General features: G+C 32.6%; 1 protein-coding gene across 3 annotated transcripts in view; it reads right to left on the reverse strand.

Moving 5' to 3' along the window:
* Polr3B (RNA polymerase III subunit RpIII128) overlaps positions 1-14910 on the reverse strand; it is a 123408-nt gene that overhangs the window by 82921 nt on the left and 25577 nt on the right. For all 3 annotated transcript variants that reach the window (XM_085814884.1, XM_085814885.1, XM_085814886.1), the window contains 4 exons: positions 9983-10058; positions 3144-3244; positions 1374-1583; positions 21-102 (listed from right to left, as the gene is read on the reverse strand). In XM_085814884.1, the coding sequence (XP_085671010.1) occupies positions 21-102; positions 1374-1583; positions 3144-3244; positions 9983-10058 (469 nt within the window). The remainder of the gene's footprint in view (positions 1-20; positions 103-1373; positions 1584-3143; positions 3245-9982; positions 10059-14910) is intronic.

Consider the following 14910-nt stretch of genomic DNA (forward strand, 5'->3'; position numbering starts at 1 on the left):
AGATGGAGAAAAGGACTTACATCAGTAAAACTGTTATGCTTCAGATAAAAACGACCTTTCTTTGTTATGACATTTGTCCTAGTTTTCTTTTCACTGGTTGAACTGAAAATGTGAATAAACAATAGTAAATACTTCTGACAAGGGATCAGATGAATATTTACATTTTCTCCATTGAAATTATAATAGATACTTTGCACATTTTTGTTTTACCTTTAGGAACTATAAATGCTTTAAGATAATATCCAAGATAACAATAATATTCCCAAATATAGAAATTTTAAGTAAATGCAAGTTTATAACAATCTGTTCATAAATCAATACTTTTGGCCAGTGTTTTAGTTTCATAATAATGGTTTACAATTAGAAAGTTGAAACGTGTTTTACAATTATCAAAATACAACTGTTTCATTTTCAGTCTATAGGCTCAGGAATTTTAAACTTATCTAATTATATCTTTATGATTATACAACAACATATTTTTGCTTATGCTTAAAGGTCTTTTTAAAACTTCCCACATTCATGTGTTCTCATTACATAAATCAAAAGTGTGTGTATTTAATTACAGCAAAGCACACTAGGGCTATCTGCGTAAGCGGAGGGATGCCTTCGTGGAGGACTTTCTAAGGGAAACTGGCTTGTATACACGTTACACATGGGTAAAACCACGAAAACACCCATGCAGCCAGCCCGTTCGCGGGATTCGAACCTCAGACCGAACTACCAGTGTTCAGCGACTTTACCGCTCGGCCGCTGGTGGGCTCCATAAATCAAAAGACTCAAAATTGAATGTAAATAAATCCTTTTAATTTTTTCTAATTAAGACATAAAACTGAATGTTAGAAATTTCTAAATTTCAGTTTACATTAATTATTTGTCAAATCTGTTAACTCCCAAAGATTTAATTTGTATTTCAGAATTATTCAATTTAAATGTAGATATAATTCAATAGAGTACATTCTATCTATGTTGCCTTCAGTAATCACCTCATTTATTTTTTATAATAAAATTAGTCATTTATTGTGTTGTGAACAGTGAAATATGGGGATAAAAATCATGAATTCCAATTAATTATTTCAATTATTTAGATTAGATGTTTCTCTTATTTATATTTTCACAGAAATCATCTATAATACTCTTGGAGAAACATTCTTTTGAAAATATTTTTAGTCGCGAAAAATTAATTTCATTTGAATTCTCTAAACCTCTCAAGCTCCCCATCACACAAAATGAATTAAAGAGCGATTATTTATAACATAAAGGCATTTTTGAAAGGTGCATAATAGAAAATCTTGCAAGACTATGAGAAGCCCTGGTTTAATAAAAGGATTCAGGAAAATTAATTCAAAATTGAATATGAAACAAAAAATAAATACCTTGTTACTTGGCATGATATGCAACCTTTTCTGTCTTTTTCAACAATCATTCGATTTTTGGACAGTTGCTCTTGCATCAGAATTACTTTCTCTGTTCCATTAACAATGAAATAACCTCCTGGATCTAAAGGGCATTCATTCAGTGAATACAATTCATGCTGAGTTTTGCCTCGTAGTCTACAATTGGAACTACGCAACATAATAGGCATCCTTAAAAAATGGAATGCATTATTTGTGCTATATTAATAATGATTCTAAAAATAATCCAGTAATACATTAAACACTAATTAAATTTTATATGCTAATTTAAACAAATAACCTCTAATAAAAAGGTACACAGAGGTTAAAAATAATTTATTTTTAATATGCTCAAATAAAGTTTACTATATTACTTCAATCTAAAAATTATTTTTTACCTTCTTTTGCCCAAAAATAATTGAGTAAGGGGAAACATTAAACTCTCAGTTTTCTGTCTATGGCAAAATTTTCAACAACAGACTAATTTTCCTATAATACGTAATAATAAAAATAGAATGAAATCACCCTATAACAGCCCCTCATATTTTTAAGAGATTTTTCTTTTTCAGTGAAAGTGGTCACCTCATAGAAGTGATGTTCAATACCAATATTCATTTATATTTTAAAAAAATCCTGTCAATTTCATAAGCAGTACACACAAAAGATTTCAATGCATTTTATTACCTAATATTATATTGTTATCCTAAACTTACAAGACAATAGCAGTCAAATTATAAAGATTTAAAGACAATATTATTATCATTAAATCAAATTCAATCACTTTTTAACTTTAGGACAAACAGAACTGTATAGTTTATATCCCTTATTTTCATAACCCTTTAATTTCATGAGTTTTTATTTATAAAGTAATGAGAGTTCTACCAAAACATTTGCAATGTTATTTGCCTAAATTCCTTTCTATGCATTTTTAACCTATTTCACCTTTCTCAAACATTGTAGAGACATTATGTTATTAGGAAGCAGGAGACATGAAAATTGAGCAATGCTCTCACCGGGACTCGAACCACGGACCTCTCAAATACGTGTCAAGTGTGCTGACCACTACACTACGAAGGTATGCTAAGAAGGCGTGAGAAATACCTTACATACTCCTCCTTTTGAAGGGTGACTGGGGATTAGAGGACACAATCGCCAAATCCTGGTGGTGGAGAATCATTATCCACCACCTTTTTTAGCTTGGGCGCAACTGTAGAGACATTAAGTTATTTGGAAGCAGGATATATGAAAAATAAGCAATGCCCTCGCCGGGACTCGGACCACAGACCTCTCGAATATGCGTTGAGCGTGCTGACCCTACACCATGAAAGCATGCTAAGAAGGTAGGAGAAATACCTTATAACATCATTAAACAATTTATTTTTGCATCCTTGAATCACTTCATTTCAAACTCTAAATGCATCTGCAAATCAAAATATGTATGGCTGAATCAGTGAAACCAATATTAATAAGGGGCAGATCTTCGATAAAACATACTTAATCCTTTTGGCATTAAAAATACAATACGACCTGAACAAAATTACAAACAAAATTTTTCCCAACTCAAAAAGTCAGATTGCAAAATCCATATTTTAAAATGCTTTAAAACTAATGCTTTAAGTAAACTACTAATGCTTTAAAACTGAGTTTCATTAACTTGATATATTACCACAGAAATACAGTGTAAATTATCAAGCTACTTTACATAATAGAAAGATAACTAAGAGATAATAAAAAATTACAAATATGCCATACTTTCCAATATTTAGATCAAGTTTTCTGTATCTCTGCTGACCTTTCACATACTCTACATCAACTGTAATGGGTGCACTGTATGTAATATCTCGCAGTCGACACTGAAATAAAATTGATTACTATTTTAAATGAAAAAACTTATATTTTAGAAGAAAACATCAATTATAAGCTACATTTAAATGCATTATATATTACTTACGTTATAAACTACATTTAAATTTACTTGAAATCTCTAATATAAATATAACCTCCAAGTTTTACAACAAATCATCATACTATATTAAATTTCAGATGATAAAGAATAGTTAATCTCCCTTAAATTATTTATAATTAATGCATTCATTTTTAAAGAATTCCATTTTAAATAAAATAAGTTTTTATTTTTTTAATTGGGTAAATAATTGATATACGAGGGCTATCCAGAAAGTAGATTACGTTTTGGAATAAAAAAATAAACAAAGTATAGGAAACAAATTTTATTATATACAGATGAAAGCCACACTCAAATACTACTTTTCTACATAGTCACCATACAAATTAAGGCATTTATCGTAGCGATGTACGAGCTTGGAAATTCCTTCGTCGAAAAATTCGGCCGCCTGCGCCTTCAACCACTTCGTTACCTCTTCTTGCCTTGCATCTTGCACAAAACTTGTGGTAACCAAGCTTTTCGCTGATGATTTTGTGCAACAAACTTCGCGAAATTTGTGGAAAACTCAAAGAAAGTTCCGTTATTGTGAAATTTCGATTTTCACGGACTTTAGCATCGACTTTTTCGAGAAGTTCGGCGGTCACTATGCTGGGTCTCCCACTTCGATCTTCGTCGTGAACATTGGTTCGGCCATTTTGAAATCTTATGACCCACTGACGCACTCCACCTTCAGTGATAATGTTGTCCCCATACACTTCACGAAGCTGCCGATAGATTTCTATCGGTTTACAGTTTTTTGCAGTCAGAAACCTTATTACTGAGCGCACCTCGCAGCTCGCGGGATTTTCAATTAACGCAGACATTTCAAACCGTCACAGTATCTGAACGGAGCACAGCACGAACCTCTCACTAGCACGGCTAGATGCAGACTGAGCTGCGCAACGCCAGGGGGGGCCCAAGAGCGATGCGCAGTGCAGGGAGAAAGTTAAGCCACATACGCATGACGTCATGTGGGTGACAGCGTTAGTTCTTGGCGTTTGTTTACTTTCGTTGCATTAACAGTTTGATTTGATTTGTGTTGTTAATTCGGAAAACACTCTTTACAACCAGATAAAATAACTATTTTTTTAATGACGTTTAATAGTTTTCATACATAACTGTGATGTAATTTTACATTTATTTTTCATTTTACTCCTATTTTACATTTAAATTGAAAAATTTTTCATTTTAAATCATTTTTTATCATAATCTTCATTTTGTGTATGAGACTTACATCGTAGTGAGATATTTAAACTCAGTGTCATGTTTACCAATACTGAGTACCTGAATGATTAGTTAATAAATTCGCGTATCCAACTTCATTCACATGTTTTGGTTACTTTCTTTACATCCCAAACGGAATTCTATGTATTGAAGCAGCGTCTGGGTTAAGCTTTGCGAACTAAGTAAACTGATACATGCCTCACCGTGACGAAAGAACAATTTCTCGACCACACTATGATGCAAACATCGAATGAGTGAGTGACATATTTCCTTCAGTGTTATTTAACTGATGCATACAGGTATGTGTGATGTAATTTAATTGATATAACTTACACATGCTTGAATCTGAAGGAAAACAAATCTGTGTATAATGCTACAATACAAATAGCGAAAGAGTAAGTAAGATATTCTGTTCAGTGTTATTTAACTGCTGCATATGTTTTAATTTTGATTCCATATAACTTGTTTTTAATTATAAGAGAAAGAAAAATAATTCAATATTGAACGCATATTTCGAGTATAACAAAAGTATTTTAAGAAACAACCTGATAAAAATACATTAGTAATTAAAAATATTTAATTTATGTACAGGCTGAATTGAAATTAAGATGTGGTGGTGTATTTAATTATGGTAAAGCACACTAGGGCTATCTGCGTTGTGATGCCTTCGTGGAGGACTTTCTCAGGGAAACTGGCTCGTATACACGTTACACATGAGGAAAACCACGAAAACACCCATGCAGCCAGCCCGTTCGCGGAATTCGAACCGAACTACCAGTGTTCAGCGACTTTACCGCTCGGCCGCTGGTGGGCCGAAACTAAGATGTAGGGCAAGTTTATTATTATTATTATTATTGTGCGTATATGTGTAAGAAAATGTATTTTAATTGTTCCATTTTTAATGTATGGAAGGAAGAACAGGATGCCAATATCGAAGATTATTTACTGTAGCAATTAATCACGTCAGGATAAATGTTATATAGAAATCTTGGGAGTGAAGGGATTATAAGAGTACTTTTAGATTATACTGAAAATATATGCACTTCTGCTAAAATCTGAAGTGAATCAGTATGAAGTGCATTTTCACTTTAAAAAGAATGTGATAAGTATACTATTTAAAAGTATAATGACGGATATTAAGACATTTGTAGAATTTTATGGTATTTAAATATGAATTTGTTAAGTCAAATCTCTTTATATATATATTTGCTTGAGATTAGTAATTTAAACTGAAAATCACGATCATATATTTCTCATGGAATGTCAAAGTTCATTTGTATTAAAAAAAGTGCATGAGCAATGAAAATAAATAGAATAATACTTTTTGATTATGTTTTTGCCATGGTCTTAGCAGTTATGCCATCATGCGTTCTGTTCAACAAGATTTATTTAGTGCAAACAATACTACGAAAATATATTGAAAAATACCTTGTTTTACAATATTTATTTCCCTTAATTAACTTAAATAACGTTTTTCATTTTCTAATGCTTTCCTTTACGAAAAGAATTTAATGTTTACAATTATTTTCAGCATTCGTACGAATTCTGTGCATAAAATAAACATTTTCTTTAACAAAATACTTAATCGGAAAGTATTAACCCGGTATTTCCGGTGTATCTACCACATATAAAATGATCACTTTGCTTTAGTTTACATTTTTTCCATTACCAAAATCATGTAGCAGATGCGTCGGCCGATGCGTCTTGTCTCCCGGGTGACGTCACTACCAGCAACCAATGGCACGCTTTTTCCGTTCCTGGCCTAACCTTAGTATATTAAAGAACCTTGGCGCAACGCTCTGACCCCAAGATGGCCGCGCTAGCCCCGCCCCTAGCGGACACAGACGGAAACGTAATCTACTTCCTGGATGGCCCTCGTATGTAGATCAAGACAGCAAAAATTCATTTTCAATAATTGTTATTCCAAATATTAGCAATAAACTTAGTTTTATATTCATTAATATGAATCTGAAATGGAAACAAATATACTTTCACGAATATTGCAATAAAGTTTTTACTTCCTGTATTCGAGGTTATATAAATTTCAGAATGACTTGCATTTCTAAAACAGCCATATTTTCTGAAAAGTACTATGGAAATATATACAGTACTCAGAATAAGCAAAATTATAAAGTCTTACATTATCACTAAATTTCTAACTCTCTGCCTGTTTTCAGCTGGTACCCTTCTTACCCATCAAAACAATTTATAATGTTATCCCTCCACAAATTTATGAATGAAAATAATACTCTGATAAATTTTATAACCAAAAATCTTGAATTAGACAATGAGGAAAAAGATTCAAGTTCAATTTCTATATTCTCTGTTGTTAATGAAGAATATGTACTGTTGCATGCATACGTGTTTATATTAGATTGAATATACCCAGTTCCAATGATAGGTTGATAAAATTTACTTTATCAAGAGAAACACTTCAGAGTTCTGGAACATTCCACAGAAATACTCGTACAGGTGTTCACAGTATCACAAAGTAAAATCATTAGTATCACTTCAAGCTACTAAGAACATTATTAAACAAATTGCAATGCAAAGTGCATCTAAACAGTGAAGCTAATCCAGAGATATCTCAGTACTCTGAACTGACACGGAACTACCAACAACAACAATTGATGCTTTCATTGGTCTTATATGGTTTTCTTCCGGCCGCTGTGAGATTTCTAGTACTTTCTGCTTTTCGAAATTACTGGAAGGCATATGAGGACTGGAAAGGGATTACACATAAAATCAATTACAGTTATTCCATTCACAATATCTATTACAGTGATACAGGGACCAGACCAAAATGTCGCCAAATAGTCTCAAAATTTGGCGACAAAAATTAATTGCCCAAACCACTGCTGAGACGTTGAATCTGAGAAAGACAGAATAGGAAGATATAAAAACTTCAGAAAATTATTGCACCACCCACCATAGAATCTAATAAGGGGACACAGATCCCTGCGACAGTGCCAGTTGTACAGGGTGTCTATAGTTAAAAAACCTTATTTCAAAGCTGCCTACAAGCAAAATCAGTGATGAGGAAACTGAGAAATTTTGTGGTAGACTTAATGAAGAAATGAGAATGTCTTTCAGGAAAAAAAAAAAAAAAGTTACAAATAGATGACATTTTACTTTGAAAACCTGTAGTAATTATGTAAATCTCTGTCGATGTCATGCAGCAGCTATTATAAAACCTAGAAACATTCGCAGAGACCTTGTTTTCAATGTGCTTGTTGTTCATTACGATGATCAATTTATGAGATTGTGCTTTGTTAGTAAGACTGTTTTATCGAAACAACCCTCACTTTCGTAATGTGTGGCCTCCCCAATCCCCAGACCTTAATCCATGCGATTTTCGGCTTTGGGGACACATGAAACATCTGATAAGTCGTGACAATCCAAGAATTTACATGATCCTAAAGCCAGCATTACACTCCACATGCTGAGCACAAGCTTTGGTCAACCGTGGAACATGCTATCTTATGATTTCAGATGGTAGTTGAAAATGATATCCATCATGTAGAACATGTTTTTTTTTTTTTTTTTTTTTTTTGAAAAAATTTGTACAATTGTAAAACTATTGTAAAGGTGTGGTTAAATGTATAATTTATTAATATAAATTAATATTATGCTCTCTGATGATGCTATTTGTAATTAATTTTGTTTCGCTGAAAGACATTCTCATCCCTTCATTAAGTCCACCACAAAATTTCACAATTTTCTGATCAGGGGCTTTGCTTGTACACAGCTTTGAAATAGGGTTCTTTAATTATAGACAGCCTGTATATGCACAGCGTCACAGCATTCCTCAAACAGCCACCGATTTTAATGAGACACCTAGTGGAAACTCCAGTTTCTTGTTCTAAACCCAAATATTATTTGCCCAGTTAACTGAGACTTACAAGATCATTAAGAACTTAAATTAGATACTTAGAAGATCAGCTAAATCAGAAGCCAAAGCAGTGTATTGCAAACCTCTTTTCCACACAAATTTACAATCACATCAAACATATGAACAGTTTTACCCACCATGAGAAGCTGGGAAAAAGGTTTGCAGTTGCACTTTATAGTATCCAACTTCCAAAGAGGAAAAAGAAAGGTAAAAAGGGAGAAAACAGGGTTGCTACTCAAATAAAAGAATGACATTTCCTGACTTTTCCAGGTTTTTCAGGTGTGTTTCAAGAAAATTCCAGGCTATCCGCATCATGCGCATTGGTTGTGCTGACTGTAAATTAATTATGGTACTACCTGAAAACACAAAAATTTCCAATTACATATTACTTATCATTTGATGTATATATATATAATCCCCAAAGCATTACTTTTATAACTATAATAGAAATTGTTTTCTCCACTGAGGATTGAGATTAGAATCTGCCCAATCAGGAATTTAAAAAGTCTTTTCTGCAGACATTTTGCAGCTAAAGGAAAAAAGAAATCTATTTAATGATATTTTTAAATAAATTCAAGTATTTTATATTTATTTAGCAACATACGTAAGTAAAAAAAAATATGTGCACTAAATTCCATGATGGTATGTCATATTTCTGCTAGAATTAGTTTCACAAGTATACCAAAGAAAATTGCCTGCAGTATTATTAACTAATAATAAATAAATTTAGAAGCAAGAAGGCACATTAAATGATATGAATAACATTAAAACAAATTACTCAAGGATTAAAAATGAATTACAAAAATCAACGGTATTTTGGTGAATAGCTATATTCAATGGTTAGCCTAGATGAATAATTGCTACTTTTTTTTTATTTTACTGCAAAATGACAAGTAAAGCATTTAAGAAAGAAGAAAAGGTTTAAAAGATTTTGTTTCGAAAATGAGGGGAATTTACTTTTGCTCAACATGCACTGCAAATGCGCATGTGAATCTCTGAATTCTCGAGGGTACTGGAAACCAAAGATGCTGGAAACTTGTTTTGCCTTTCTAAAAGACAATCTGTGATTGGTACTGCAAAAATTGGTTTGATGCCAGCTGTCTAAATGATACTCGCACAATACATGATTCACCAAGAAAGTGATCACTTCCAATGTTGGTGTGAAAATCGCTTTTTGGGGGATAACAATAAGAAATACCCTGACTTTTCAAGATTTTAAAATATTTGAATTTCCTGACATTTCCCCGACTTTTTTGGTCAACTTTCGAACTCCTTGACTTTTCCCAGTTTTCCAGAAGCAACCCTGAGAAAATAATACACAAGAGGAAAAGGGAAAAGAAAAAGATAACTGAGGTTCCAGGTTCATGACACCATGATGCTCAAGAGGTGATCCTCCATGAATCAGTAATTCAGACTTTTAAAATTTAATAGGATGTGCCACAAGAGTTAAATCAATTTATATTTTATATTTTATTATATAGTTCGCAAAATGTACCATCAAACATAAAAAAAATAATCACATAAAATTTTTACCTCATGTGGAGTTGTTAAATTTGCCATATGATAACCTGCTTCAATAACTGGCTTTCCAACTTTTATATCCAAATACCTTGAGAAAGAAAATTTTAAAAAGTTATATTAATAATGGAGTATTATTTAAATCAGCTGTTCCAAGTTTGGTGAATGATTAAATTATTCAAGCGCTTATTACTAACTCAGCTCAAAGCACTTAATTACTAAATGATACTATGCTTGAATAAATAACAGAAAACTGTATCATATTAAATCTTCACTAATTTATGTAATTTTCAGAATGTAAATAATTTTTCTCAATTTAAAAATATACACAACATAATTTCAATTTATCATTCCCACTATGATCATTTTGCTGTATATGTACGAGGGCAATCCCAAAAAAAAAAGGTCTCCTATTTTTTAGGGACGTAGAGAAAGTTTTAATACGGTTGTTGGCAACACTGTTGTGAGTGGTGCCTTTTCCGCTACCACAAAAGGACACAGGCCCTTCACTCGGATGCTCAGTCTTTGGCTTGGCAGCCATTGGAAAATGTTGCCGCCGATAAATGTTACCGCCAAGTGCGAAGTGCGCGCAGTTATTCGATTTTTCAACACAAAAGGCGTTAAACCGGTTAAAATTCACCGCCTATTGACGGAAGCGTATGGACAGTCGTGCATGGATGTCAAAAATGTTTGCAAGTGGTGTAGAGAGTTTACAGCCGGTCGCACTGAAATTCATGACGAAGAAAGGAGTGGGAGGCCGTCAATTGCCGACGAGACAATCGCGAAAGTTGAGGAACTCATGCGTAAAGATCGGAGGATCACTCTGGATGCTCTCTGCATTTTGGTTCCTGAGGTTTCCAGTAGCACCATCCACAGGATTTTAATGGAAAAGTTGCAATATTGGAAGGTGTGTGCAAGATGGTTGCAGCGTATGCTGACAGAAGACCACAAACGACAAGGGGTTGATTCTTCCCGCAAATTTCTTCGCCGCTATGGTTCTGCTCTGATGATGAGGTGAAATATGAGGTTCAACGCTTCCTGAAGGGCATGGTGGCAAGCTGGTATGACATGAGCATTGTAAAACTGCCACAGCGTCTACAAAAATGTATCGACCGAAATGGCGATTATGTTGAAAAATAAAGCATTCTTCAATCTTTAAAGTGATGTAGCAATTATAGAAAATAAACGGTTCTTTGTATATCTAAAAATATAGGAGACCTTTTTTTGGGATTGCTCTCGTACTTCTGGTCCCAAATGAAGTTCATATAAATAATAGTCAAAAGTCGTTAATCCGGACCTCAAAGCTACAAACTTTCTGCGCATGCGTCAGCGGATAATGCGTTCACGCATACGCACAATACGTTCACGCATGCGCGTTTAATGTATAACGGACGGTAGCTAAGCTAAAATCATCTAATTCAGTTAATGTTGCAGATTGCATTGTTCCAATCTTCGAATTGGATCCAGAATATTATTTTTTGCAGACTGTCAAAGCAATTTTATAAAAGTAAGCTTGAACTTTCGATTATGTCAAATAGAATTTCCAATGCTGGAGCTGCCAAAGCGAAAGTATGTTTCGATGTCCATCAAACAAAAAGTGAAATGGCTGCAAAAAATGGATAAAGGGGTAAAACAAAGAAAGTCTATACATATTCTTTGGCTAAAATTCCATAAGTGGGGTAAGTTGGCGGCAAACTATTTTGGCCTTCAAAATTTGGCGAATTTTTTAGGTGCGCTAAATGAAAGTACTAAAATGTGATTTTTATACATAAACAGAATAGTAACTTTTAAGTTTTGCAGTAGTGAAATGCCGTTATTTTATGTAAACAGAATAGTAAAATGAGATGATAAAATACTAGATGAGTAAACAAAGTCCAACAGCCTTGCAAGTAAAAGAATAGTCCTATATATATGTAATTCATCATAAAATAGAAGAATGAGCAATTCTTGTAAATAATTATTGAGTAAATAAATGTATACACTTATCAGATCAGAGCACTGCGAAGTCAGTTTTACATGTAAACAGAACAGCAAATTATGCGTATTCAGCATCACAAACTAACTTAAATATTCAAGTTACTATTGTCGTGGAATTCAACACACTAAACAACTTTCGTTCAAAGCTGTAAATATTCCACATATTTCGGTTGCCATATGCAAAAAACAAAACTTTAAAAAAAAAATAAATAAAAATAAAATAAAAAAATAACTCAACTGAATAAAATTTAATGGAAACATTCATAAATTATAAACTTCATGTCATATGAAATCCAACATTCTCCCACCAACAACAGCTTAACCTTCTGCAAATATTTATATAAATATAATATTAAACATATATATAACAATAATATTAAACAGTAAAACTTTTAAAAGCAAACACAGTATTTCAAAATTAAATTAAAAAAAAATCTGGCTACACTAAATTTGCGCTCTTACAGTTACCGAAATAAAGCTCTAGGTTTGCCACAAGAAAACATACAGCGGGAAACCACAACCAAATTAAAATCGCGACAAAATAAAAAACTCTCACGAAGCTTGGCGCTCACCCTGATTATGGAATTTTAACTGATAAAGGCATATCCTTTGTTTCTCTAACCATTCCGAAATCTGTTTATCAATTTCACGCTGCTCTGAAGGGGGGGGGACTTCGCCCCGCGCAATGAACTGGAAGTTGATCTGTCAGCACTATCCTTATCTTCAGGGCAGATGTCTTTATTTTATTCAGCTTATAATTCCTTACTAAATGTAGTATTTCATCTTGATGTATTCGGTCTTTGATATGATTTAAATCAAATTCCTCGTCATTATAAACATCGCGAGTACACATCAAATAGTTTTCTGGTTTCAATTTTCTAATTTTGACTATGCATAATGTACGCTTTACGCATGCACACATTAAAAGAAATTTTTAATAAAGTAAACAAATAAATACTAAGCTTTTTTTTTTTTTTTTTTTTTTTTTTTGGTAAATGTTGATGTGCTTTAGATCATAATTGCTCTTTATTTCATAAATTACGGTTTCATATTTTTAATTTTATAATTTGTGCATGCCCATCTCACCAGATTTAAACTGATGATCTAAAATCGATAATCCGGAATCGCAGAGAAGTCCCGACGAGTCCGGATTAAAGACTTTTGACTGTATTATTTATTTTTTTATTCTTATCACTCAAACTATCATTTTTGCCGCATTGTTTGTAAATCACATTTTTTTGGCACTGATCACCTGAAAAAAAAAAACTAATGAAAAATATAGATTTATTATTTAATTTATTTTCTTCATATACTAAGTAAATCTAATTACACAGCAATGTAGCACTTCAGCATGCGGTCCTCAGTTCCATATTTGAGTTATTATTATTTCCAAATTTTATCTCGCTGCAGTTTGCAACAAGTTTAATTAAGTTCTTCAGAGGTTTCATAGATAATTTTTCCAAGCACAAAAGGAAACTACTCAGACTATTTTAAGTTTTGAAAAGTGAAACTTTCACCTAAGATAAAGTTCAGCTAAAAAGCAAATAGTACTTTTTTCACAAAGAACAGTTCCCCCTTTTTTAAATATAGTATATTCACATTGAAAGCAATAACTGTAATTTATTTACAATAAGTTACTTGTTCACAATGGGTAACTGTTTCAAGGCTTAATCATAGTCTCATTTTTTTTCCTTCCTCCTCTATCCCATTGAGAAATGGAAGATCAAAGTCCTACTATATTTCTAAAATTGGTTTAAGAAGCAAAATTTCATGTTTGAATTATGAATAAAAATACTGGGTTGGCAAGAAAGCAATTTCAGTTTGCACAAATATGAAATTATGTTCATTTTGTTATTCTTCTTCCAAACTTATATTTTTTCTCCTTTTAGATTTGGCAGCTAACACTGTTAGGTTGCTATTAAAAGAAATTCCATGCATTTTTGTTTGCAACTGTTAGTTTACGGTCAATTTTCATATGGTGTGCAAACATAAACATTTTTGACATATTTTACTTTTTTATTTTCATAAAAGCAACAAAGCAGTTGAGGCTCACAAAGAAATATGTGATGCTTATAATGTCGATTTCTTGGAATGAACAAACATCTGTCAGAATTGATTTAAAGAATTTTGACTTGCAGATTTTTCAATTGAAGATGACCAATGTTCTTGCCAAACTTCTGAAGATGATAATGACAAAATTAAGGTTAAATGTATCACACACAACATTTGAAAAGTACATATGGTGTCTTGGACTCATTAAGAAGCTCGATATTTGGTTCTGCATGAAATGAAAGAAATTCACTTAACATAAAAATCAATGTTTGCAATCTGCATTTCGAATGTTATGCTATTGAAGCTTTTTTTTTTTTATAAATTATCCCTGGTGATGAAAATGGATTGTATACAACAATATTAATAAAAAAAAATCATGGCCCAAGCACGATGAATCAGCCCAAATTATATGGAAATCTAAATTTTATCAGAAAAAGATGACGCTGTCAGTTTGGTAGGATTACAAAGGTGTTGTATATTTTGAGATATTTCGGAGCAGCCAAACGATCAGATCAGATGTTTACTGCCAACAACTTATGATGTAGCTAAGTAGCTGGTAAGGACATTAGCAGCAACTTTGCCAAGCTCGAAAAATTGAAGCTTTGTAAGTTATCTTTTGATCATAAAAATGTTTGGATTTTGTGTATGCTGAAATCATTGTTAATGTAGAAAATCTTAAACATTTCTCCTAGTAATTTACTCATGGTTTCTTTTGATATAAAATCATTATTCACCAATGTCCCAGTGGAGGGTGCATTAAGATGTCTAGAAATCAGACTTCGCGAATTCCATTTCTCTTGCATCGAAATTGATGAGCTAATTTCTCTCACTCAACTCTGTTTGAAACAAACACATTTTGTTTTCCAAAATAAATATTACAAGCAAACTGAGGGATTAGCCATGGGAAGCCCCCT

The sequence above is a fragment of the Stegodyphus dumicola genome, chromosome 4 (genome assembly GCF_044657685.1).
Source record: "Stegodyphus dumicola isolate Sdum_Otavi_A_Nest chromosome 4, ASM4465768v1".
Classification (NCBI taxonomy): Eukaryota; Metazoa; Arthropoda; class Arachnida; order Araneae; family Eresidae; genus Stegodyphus; species Stegodyphus dumicola.